This window comes from Benincasa hispida, chromosome 1 (genome assembly GCF_009727055.1).
Source record: "Benincasa hispida cultivar B227 chromosome 1, ASM972705v1, whole genome shotgun sequence".
Lineage (NCBI taxonomy): Eukaryota > Viridiplantae > Streptophyta > Magnoliopsida > Cucurbitales > Cucurbitaceae > Benincasa > Benincasa hispida.
Window position 1 is genome coordinate 7,149,102 of NC_052349.1, and position 10,890 is coordinate 7,159,991.

The following is a 10,890-nucleotide window of genomic DNA, read 5'->3' on the forward strand; positions in this document are numbered from 1 at the left end:
ACCATTGAAATGATCTCTTATGCCCACACCTACCATAATTCTTAAATGATTATAAGACAAGAATAAGTAATAAGTGACATTGACACTACAATGAGTATATCTCGTATGACTAGTGAATGGATATTACCTGAAATGCATGTAAAAAATTCCGGTAGGTTGTACTTGACAATGTAGTTCTTATTATACCTGGACCTTTTTTTGTAGTTCTCTGCCTTACCACTCAATCCTCTTTGTAGTCCAAGTAATGTCTTCTCCCATAACACATTTCTCCAATCCATGGAATTGAAATATTCCAAATCCTCCACATCAATTATAAGGTCTTGTCGATATTGGCCCTCGTCTTCTCCCTTCCCATCATATCCATCATACCCAATTAAGTGTAATATACCAATGTCATCTTTACAATATCCATGTCGTTCTCAAACTTCATCTCCTTGTACATTATCTCTAAGGTACCAATGTGAATGTCCCCTGCAAAATCATTTTTGAGGTACCTACTACGCAGTGATCCAACTGCTTCACCCCTCCTCACAATTGTTGGATTAGGTGTGAAAACCCCATACCCTATTTTCCCTACTCAAGCATGTTAACTAGTATGTTAATTAAGTTTAAGAATGAGTTAATATTGTTGTAGAGATGAAGTTTGAGAAAGATAGAAGAAGAAGAAAAATATTCTAGGTGTGGAATATCTAGGCTTTCAGATGTTAAAGGTGTAAATATGTATGATTAAAAGAAGGAAGGAAATTTGGCTAAGTAAGAAAGCTTTGCATTGAAGGTCTTGTTGAGGCATGCAACAGCCTATGCATCTTGAGGTTAGTTGCGCGCATGTTGAGCATGAGGCAAGGAGTAGACGACTAAGTGTTGACTGAAGGGACTGCCATGCGTTGGCCAAGCCTTATGTTGAGCTTAGATGGGCATGGATGCACGTGCGTGGTAAGGTGCCTAAGCGATAGGGTTGTAGTGTGTGTTCGCTAGGCGAAGGGCTGTGTATGAGGAAGCTATGCGATGACCAAGGGACAAGGCGATGTGTACAAGAGGCCAGTTAGTTGTGAGTGTCGAGTGTCGAGTGTGAGTGTCGAGTGTGCGCTGACCAGTTAGTTGTGAGTTGTGAGTGTGCCTTGTAATGAATTGAGGAACCAAGCATTGAATTAGAGGGAATCCTCAACTTAATCACCAATTTAAGTGGGCCAGCTGTCAAGGTTAGGAGAAATAAACCCACTTAGTGGATGAGATGGTAGCCTAAGGTTTAAAGAAGGGCATGCAGTTCATAGTATAAAAAGAAGGCCTCAGTTTAAAGGTCAATTTGAGCAGTCTAATTATGCAAAAGAGGTGATTTTAGAGCCATTTGAACGACTGATGAGTGTAGTTGATGGCCCTAGACTGCTAAAAGGAGTTCTTAGAGATTCGAGTTGAAATTTGAAGGACTCTTCAAGAAGGTCAGGTTCTCAGATGAATCTAGGCCAGAAGTAGAGATCGAAGGATTCCGACCAGACCATGTGGAATTTGAAGCTTAGATAAGACATTTTTAAATAAGATTGTAGAAAGAATTTTTCCAAGAAAAGGTCTAAAAAATAAGTTATTCGAGCTCAAAGTTGAATATGGAATTTTGGTTTGAATAAGCAGACAGCTACAACCGTTGAGCAAGAAGCAGCTTGGCAAGCTGCAGGCACGCGCAATGGAAGGTTGACGCGAGATGTTGTGCCAGTGTGCATTTGAGGCATTGGCGCAAGGGTTGCACAGTGGGCGATAGGGCATGCACTAGTGTTAAGGTGATGCGATGGTGGCGTGCGGCTAAGTGGGCGCATGGGCATGCGTTGACACCTAATGAGGCATTGTTGGTCGCATAGCTAAGTTTTATAGCTCAAGAAATTTCCTAAGTGTTGAACACATAAGGAAGGTATGCATTGAGCTGAAGGATGATGTTCTACGTTGAATGTTAAGCTTGTTTATGTGAGTTAGTCTCACGAGGAGACAAATAGCATTGACCAAATATGTTTATCATTTCCATAGGGTTAATGCCAATAGAAAAGGCTTATCAACCCTAGGAAGAACGCCTAAGGCTGTCAGTGAAAAAACTAAGTGTTTTTTCAATGTTTTAGTAAACTCGCGTTTTACTTAAAAAGTTCAGACTCATGCTAGCTTTATTTATAAAGATGTTTAAGATAGTTCCAAACAAACTGATTTTAAAGTGCCTATTAATGCATGCTTAATTTAAAGAAGTTATGAAAGCATGTGCAAGAAATATTTACTTTATGTTACTAGCATGCGTTAGAAGTTCATGATTTTATGATAAGGATGTTAAAGCATATGTTTCATGTTGCTATGCTTTTATGTATACATGTTTTAATGAGTAAGTTTTTATAATGATTATGATGAACCCGATACTGAAGGACAGTGGGATTGAAAAGGTATCTTGGCTATAGTACTTAAGGTATGACGGTACTTAGTTATTACCACATGCACGTAGGTAGAGTTGACGTTGGTTGTGTTGAGATTACTCCACATCAACTAAGGATAAAAGTTGAAGGATTGAGAAAAAGAGTTCTCTCTCAACAAGGTATTAAGAAGTTATGATATTTATTGTTTCTGGAGATTCTATGTTTAAAAGTTTTAAGTATGAGTTTGTTTGGTAGTTTTCAGTTTTAAGCATGATGATTAAGTTTTATTAGTCACTCACTAGGCTAGTAGCTCATTTTTTCAAATGTTTTCCTTTTCCCCAGGTAGTGTTCATCTCCCCAGAGGTCAGTTGCCCTGCTGCTCTGCCACTCAAGGACTTAAGACTAGCTCATAGACTACAATGACATTCTAGGTGTCTATTTTGTCTATGTATGTACATATGTGTTATTCATGCTAGGGACTAATGAAGAATGTTGGGACCCATTAAACCTTGTAATAATTATTATGATGTATTTATGTTGTGTGTTGGACCCTGGTGTTATGAGGTTATTTTTAAGTTTTCTTAGTTTGCTAAATGTTATATACGGGAACCAGAGTTTCTTAAGAAATTTAAGGAGGCTAGTCAGGTAGTGGGTGCCATAAAAGGGTTGGTAACTGATCGTCACATTTTCTACCGGATTAAGAGGGTAATCTGGGAGGGTATGACAAGGTGACTACCACAATCCTGTCACCTATAGAAAGTCTTCCTGTCACAACCTTACCATTCAAATCGAATGTCATTGCATCATTCCTATCGTCTTCAACCTCCCTCAATAGAATGTAATGGACTAATGGATTGTTGAAGATAATGTCCATATCCATGAATCGTCCAAACACCATCTTCCTGAAGAGGGCAAGCTGAGTGGGAGTAAACTTCTCGTTCACTATCTTGTTAGCCATCCTAATGTGAGAGAATAGGTTGGTTGCTTGGCCTGAGAAACGATCCAGGGAAGGAATCTTGAATTGTCTAGCCATACTTCATAGAATAACAAAAAATAGGGGTAAGTAAGAATTCTGTTCAATACTTGATACACGATGTACAATAATCGATGCACGGTACAAGATACACGATACTCGATTTTTTGATACCCGATACATGCTACATGATGTCCTTTACTTGCTACATTACATGTGACTAGATGGTTGATTATCGAGCATTCGATTTGATTTTCCAATTTCATGCATTATCCTACTCAAACCCTAAAACTCTAGATGGTTCGAAATAACAAAAATATGAAAACCGAAATGAAGCAAACTCGAGGCCCAATCAAACAAGCAAGATATGAAAACATAAATGAAAACCGCATCGGTTGAGTATCGAGTAACATGCATGTGCATATTGAAGAACATGATACCAAAATATAACAAAGAACGAGATGAATGATAACAAAATATAAACAAGGAGAAGAATTTACTTAATATAGAGATAAAAGTCTTAAGTGTAAAGGTGTTGTTGTAGAAAGATATATAATCGGAAGAACAGAGAAAATAGTTTGAGCTAACACAGAAGTGGTGAAATAATGGACTTTAAACGCCTTCAAACGAGTTAAGAATTCAAAAGAATCGAGTATAAAATAGTAGAGTATACACGTGTCGATTGCAATCGTATCGAGTGACCATGCACCTGGATATCGAGTGATCATGCATTGAGGAACGAGTGATGAACCATCAAGAAACGAGTGACAAGCCATCGAAGATCGAGTAACTTTGTATTGGCAGGTGCGTGGAGTGCATCGGTGAATCGGTAAAATCACATGTTTATAAGGTAAGAAATCCTTTTGCCACTCCCGCTTTCTTCCATCGTTCTCCTTGGAGTACTGGCCGCTCCACGATGTCTGGTTTGCTTAACTTTATCTTGTATTTCTTGGATTCAATTGTTGTAATCCGAGTAACGTCTTGAATGAACCTCTTTAATTCGTGTTTGTTCTTCTAAGTTTCTAGATTGCCGCTGTTCCTCCATTTATCTTCAATTAGGTTATTTTCAGCTATTATATCTGCGGAGAAGTGGAAATTCTACCTATGAGAATCTGAGGAACAGTGGTTTATGGCTAATATTACATCTCTTATGATCTCCATTCGCCAAAACTCTCGATTTGCCAAGAACCTTAGGATCCACATTCGGAATCTCTCGGTAGAAACGAATGGAGGCAATAAAGGGTATGAAGAGATTGAACCGAGTGAGAAATTGTTGAACCCTACTCGCCGGCAAGACGTCAGTGAGATTGCGGAAGAGGTTTGTAAGGTCATTAGGAACAAACCCAGATGGGAGCAGACTCTGCTTTCTGATTACCCTTCTTTCAATTTCCATGACCCGTCTTTTTTTCGCGAGCTTTTGAAGCAGTTAAACAATGTTTTGCTTTCGTTGAGGTTTTTTCTCTGGTTGAGTTCGCAGCCTAACTTCTTGCCCCATCCAGTCAGTTGCAACACGCTTTTCGATGCTCTTTTGGAAGCCAAGGCTTGTGTTCCCGCTAAATCTTTTCTTCATTCTTTTGGTTTTAGTCCTGAGCCAGCTTCATTGGAGAATTACATTCGATGTGTTTGTGAGGGTGGTTTGGTTGAGGAAGCTGTTAATGTATTGGATGTGTTAAAAGGGACTGGATATCGTCCATCCATTGAGACTTGGAACTTTGCTTTACGGAGTTGTCTTCAGTTTGAGAGGACTGATCTTATTTGGAAACTGTATGAAGAGATGATGAAAGCTGGTGTGCAGAAGGATGTGGGTATTGAGACTGTGGGGTATCTTATCCAGGCATTTTGCAGCGATAACAAGGTTTCAAGAGCTTATGAGCTTCTAAGACAGGCTTTAGAAGATGGATTGGCCCCTTGTAATGATGCTTTCAACAAATTGATTTCTAGATTCTGTGAGGAGAAGAATTATGATAGAGTATCAGAACTTCTTCACACAATGATAGCTAAGAACCGTAATCCGGATATTTTTACCTACCAGGAAATCATCAACGGGCTTTGCAAGGAAAGGAAGCAGCTTCAGGCATTTGAGGTTTTCAATGCCCTCAAGGGTCGGGGATATGCTCCTGATATGGTCATGTATACAACAATGATTCATGGGCTTTGTAAGATGAGGTGGCTTGGAGATGCTAGAAAGCTGTGGTTTGAGATGATTGTTAAGGGATTTCTTCCAAATGAGTATACGTACAACACGTTGATTTATGGATATTGTAAGATTGGAAATTTGGATGAGGCCTTGAAGCTATATAAGGAAATGCATGATAGAGGTTCTAAAGAAACCACTCTGAGCTGCAACATACTGATTGCAGGGTTGTGTCTACACGGAAGGACAGATGAAGCATACAACTTCTTTCGAGAAATGCCTTGCAAGGATGTAGTTTGCGATATTGTAACATACAATACCCTGATTCAAGGATTTTGCAGAGAGGGGAAGATATTGCAGAGCACAGACCTATTTAAGGAGCTGCTAGAGCAGGGGTTGCAGCCTTCAACTTCCTCTTATACTCATCTAATTCAAAAGCTTTGTCAAGTAGGTAGTGTGCAAGAAGCAAAGAAAATGTGGAATGATTTGCATAATAGAGGTCTTCAGCCAATGGTCTGCACTCGTGATCACATAATTAATGGATTGTGTGAACAAGGATGTGTGGTAGAGGGGATGGAGTGGTTGATAACTATGTTGAAGAGCAATCTCAAGCCTCAAAAGCAAACTTTTGTTAAGTTGGTTCAGAGTCTCATTCAAATAGGTAAATTAGATGATTCTTTATCAGTCATAGGCTCAATGCTTAGAGTAGGATATGAACTAGAAGAAGACACTCTCAGTTATCTCTTGAATAAACTATGTGAAAACAAGTATCAGTTTGTTGAATCACAACTAGAGGAAATCATAAATTTCAATCAGTAGGAGAATCTCTATATATTAGGAGGCCAGTTTAAGATGGTCATACTCCGGTCGTCGATGTTTTTTTTTAAAGCAGATCCGTCAAATGCTTCTTTGGGCTGTAAATTTGCTCAAGTTGTTGTTTGGGTTGGGGGGACGTTCATCGGCAATTTTGAATATATCCGAATTTTCATTCATTGGATTGGACATGGGGCAGATTGATGAATTATATTACTCATCTTAAAACCCGTGTTGTCAATCATATTTCTCATTTGCTTTCGCGTAACTCATTGAAGGTGGGAGATGAAGTGTTAGAAGGGATCTTTTTAACTCGGAGAGCTGTTCTTGTATCAACCGAATAACCTCTCTGATTCATCTCCACTGGGAAAAATGTTCTCAACTTGGAAGAAGATTGACATGTGGAAACAGTGTTTAGAACCTTGTGTTTTGTCAAAGCTATGTTATGTTGTTGGTGGAGAATTCTGTAGCGAAGTTATGCAGTGGTTCTTAGGTCCAGAGTCAATATTTCATATATGAGAAGTTGATATGAAAACAATGCAGCTCATTTATTAGATTAACTCCACTTCATGGTTATGAGTAATTATTTGCACGCATTGGGTTATAGAATTTCCATGTGATGTAACTTAGCTCCTACCATATGTGCTGCGTTATTGCAAAATCGTGTTAAATTTCACACTAAGTTTAATTCTCATTCCAAATGTTAAGATCAGTATCAAAGCAATACACATCTCATATGAAGTCCGGTTCTAATAAAATATAAGTTTCATACATTGTTTTCTTTTTCATGCATGCTTGACCCCTCCCCCTACCGTTTCCAAAGCCATTTCTGTGGGCGAAAAGAGCAGCTTCAGCATCTTCTGTTGTGGTTTGCAGAACTCTCGCTTTTGGCAGGGCAGGCAGGGAATCTCTTCACAACTTACAGTTTTTGCTTTGTTTTTATTCAGGTATTCATTAGCTGCAGTTAGAATTTAAGATAGATAGCAAAACTTTGAAAGAAGCATATACCATTTTGCTGTGACTAAATCCTCCAGCAAATTTCCCCACTTTTTCTGATTGATCAACTGCTCTTTGCTAAAGATCGAATATCCCTAGTTACAAAATATGTTGGATCATTCTCATCTTCGAAACACAGCTCCGTGTTTCGTTTCCACCCACCCATTAAGGGAGGAAAGGAATTTGTTTCCAGACAGATAAGTCTCCTTACCAGTACAGAGGAATATTCCATGCTCTTTCAATGGTGCTCCGGGAAGGTCCAAGGGCTTTGTACAAGGGTTGGCTTCCTTCTGTCATCGGAGTTGTAAGTTTATTATAATTATCTTTTGAAATATGTACTGTCATTCTAAGTATTTTTTAGGTGCGATGATGAGGTTCTTGCTCAATAAGAAACTGGAGATGTGTAGTAGGATTCTTCAGTTGAGTGAAGCAAAGTGCACTAAAAAGTATATGGGGAAAATTAGTCTTTAGAAATTTAACTGGTTTCTTTAGTCTCTTGAAGTGTTATATATTTTATCATTTTCATAACTATAAATTGTTACAAATTTTAGCGGAGAATCATCATCTATAAAAAAAGGTATACATATTTTAATAGATGGCTTTGTGCCATTTCCATGTCCTAGATTTTTAGAAAATGATCTATCATCAAGTATTTGCTTTTTTGTTGTAAACCTTCATTCCAAATGCTTTTACTAATGAGCAATTTCTTTTAGTATTATTTATCTTCTCAATGTTAAAAACTTGTTTGGATACAGTTTATGGATTCTAGAAGATAGATTGTTTACATACTTCGTGCATGAAGTTTAAGTTTAGCACATTTCATTTTGCAGGTTCCATACGTGGGTCTTAACTTTGCTGTGTATGAATCACTCGAGATTGGTTAATTAAAAATAAACCATTTGGAATTGTTGAAGATTCAGAGCTCAGTGTGACAACACGCCTAGGATGTGGAGCTGCTGCTGGAACAGTAGGTCAACTGTTGCTTATCCTCTTGATGTCATTTGTAGAAGAATGCAGATGGTGGGCTGGAATAATGCTGCTTCTGTTGTCGCTGGTGATGGAAGAAGTAAGGCATCCCTCGAGTACACTGGCATGGTTGATGCTCTTAGAAAAGCTGTTCGTTATGAAGGCTTTAGAGCATTGTATAAGGGTTTGGTTCCCAACTCAGTGAAGGTTAGAAATACTCTTTCTCTGTCTCTGCTTGTTTATATTAACATGTTGCATTATCTAGAAGTTGACTGATTGAGGTATAATTCTGAATTTGATGGGAGAATGAGATTCCGTATGCAGAGTTTGAGGGATCAATGAGGTGTCGGTGGATTGTTTGGAAATGGTTTTTAAACCGTGTATATATATTGTATGATACATTAGCCTCAACTTGATGATAAGAGATTGTTTAGCCATGCTAGTTTTGGGTGGTTTTAGAAAACTTAAGAAAACGGCAGAAGTGATTGTTGTCATGATGTTTTAGATCTTTACTGTTTCCGGAAGATATTGTGCATGCATGCTGATGTGATGATGGGTATGGGTTTTCGAAAGCCAATCTTCAAAGATAATACCTGGAACTGTTTTCTGAACAAAATAAACCCAATAAGCGAGCTCCAATTAGAGTTCCCAAGATTTTCCCCTTGTTGGAACTGCAGCTTTATTTGACAAAAATATTAAGTAAATAGTTCACAAGTAAGGTTAAGCTATGCATTGTTGAGAGATTCGCGTTCTTGTCACCCTTACTCAAACCAAGATAGTGGGCTACTCCTTACGAGCAGAAGTTACTATAATGACCAGTACCATGGACATTTGTTTTAACAACTCCACAATCGATAGGAATAGTAGCTACTCTACACCAGTGACTAGCGGAGATTATCTTGACTTCAAAACATGAGTTGATTTCTTTAAGAAGACATGCATGTAGTATTAGGTTTTGCTTTCAGTTTTTATTTCAACTTTTTTTTTTTTAAAAAAAAGAAATCAACCTGTGTGTTTGGGCGCGCCTCATCTGGATTCTGAACTGTTCCACATAATTGTTTGACCTTACAATCTGAGGCGTTGAGAAATGTAGGATTTCTACTATGCAGAATAGAAAATGGTTTGATTTTTTTTAAAATTCTCCTTGTAGAGCTGTTTGAAGTTGTACTCACGTCATCTATATTCCATGGACAACTTTGATTTTGTTATATTAGAAATTTGAAGATTGTTGTTTATGTTTATTAATTATTATAAATGATGCCCATTCATCCCATTTAGATTAGAAGTATTGACTAATTGCATCCCCTCGTGGTCCCTTCTTTTGAATATTTGGTGTCGTATTCTTTTGGGTGGTTTATATCGTTCCTGGCTTAAATTTGACCAGCATAACTATTACAAGTTGGTTGATGAATTGACTTTTTAATAGTATTTCCCTTGATCAAGAATATTTTCTGATTCTGTTGCCTGCTCCTTGTTCAGGTCATCGCATCAATCGCAATTGCATTTGTGACGTACAAAATGGTGAAGGACGTTTTGGGAGTCGAGATTAGGATCTCAGACTGATTATTGGGTACTAACTTACATTTGTTGAATGGTTGAACAGTCTGCTATTTTTGTAGGCAGGGGGATGGTAAACTAGGATGTTTTAGTTGTCCTCTCCAAGAACTAGTTTAAGGCAGTATTGAGTGTGTTTGTAATTTGCTTCCCTGATTTTAAATATCTTTCTACAAACTTGTGCTAGTATAAGCTTTTATTCTTATGCTATGTCAATAAATGTTTTGACGATAGAATAAGCACATTTGAATGCCTCCGTTACATTTGGGAGAGCAGAGCTTTTATTGAATCTTGTTTTTCAGTTTTCGTGCTATTCTTTCACTATTTGCTCTTATGTGAACCGACTTTTTAATTGAAATGGGTGATACTGAAGACACTAAGTTTGATTTGCATGATATATAGTGTACACTGAACAGTGCTTGTAATCGAAATAGCTGAAATTCTTCATATCAGTGTTTTATATTCTCTTGGCCTCTTCCTCTTCTGCCTGTTGTATAACTACTTTTTCTTTATTTCCATTAAATTTCTAGTTTAAATACTGAGCTTAAAAATCGTGGCAGAGTGGCTTTGCTACCACGATCTACTATGTTTCAGCCCTTCGTTGCTCAGTTCAAATGCAAACTTTTTAACCTCCTTTGTTTTGAATATTGTCATTCATCCAATGTTGGTTTTTTCATACTCACATAGGTACGTAACAAGTTTTTAAGATGCAAGTAATTTTGTCTAAAAAAGATATTATTAACCGGATAACCTTTTAACAGAATTTGTTCTATAGCTGGTAGAACTGTTTTTGAGTTCTAAAGATTCCATTCACTAACATCTTTGATTGATTCTATGGAAGAAAAATATGATGGGTTTATCAATTTGGTTGGTATATTTAGCTAAAGGCTCAGTTTTTTTAATTAGTTTATGTTTATTATTTTTAATTGCACCAAATATGAGAATTGAGCTTTGCGACCCTATGGCACCAGAGAAAGGCTATTTTACCTAATCTAAGGCACGGTCCTCGACTATGTTTAAAAAGCATTTGGGTCGACTTCTTAAAAGATATGTGACTAGAGATGTCTACGGGGTGA

At 37.7% G+C, this 10,890-nt stretch overlaps 1 protein-coding gene across 3 annotated transcripts; it reads left to right on the forward strand.

The window, feature by feature from the left end:
- Positions 1-4,206: 4,206 nt before the first annotated feature.
- Positions 4,207-8,423, forward strand: LOC120081068 (pentatricopeptide repeat-containing protein At5g18950-like). Of its 3 annotated transcripts, none has more exons than XM_039035752.1 (3): positions 4,207-6,146; positions 6,577-7,598; positions 8,125-8,423. In XM_039035752.1, the coding sequence occupies exons 1-2, from the start codon at positions 4,481-4,483 to the stop codon at positions 6,585-6,587; spliced, it is 1,677 nt and encodes a 558-aa protein (XP_038891680.1). In that variant the 5' UTR covers positions 4,207-4,480; the 3' UTR covers positions 6,588-7,598; positions 8,125-8,423. The 3 variants fall into 3 exon arrangements, with proteins under 3 accessions (XP_038891680.1, XP_038891688.1, XP_038891677.1); XM_039035760.1 differs by having other exon boundaries at positions 7,246-7,598; XM_039035749.1 differs by having other exon boundaries at positions 4,207-7,598.
- The last annotated feature ends 2,467 nt before the right edge of the window (positions 8,424-10,890 follow it).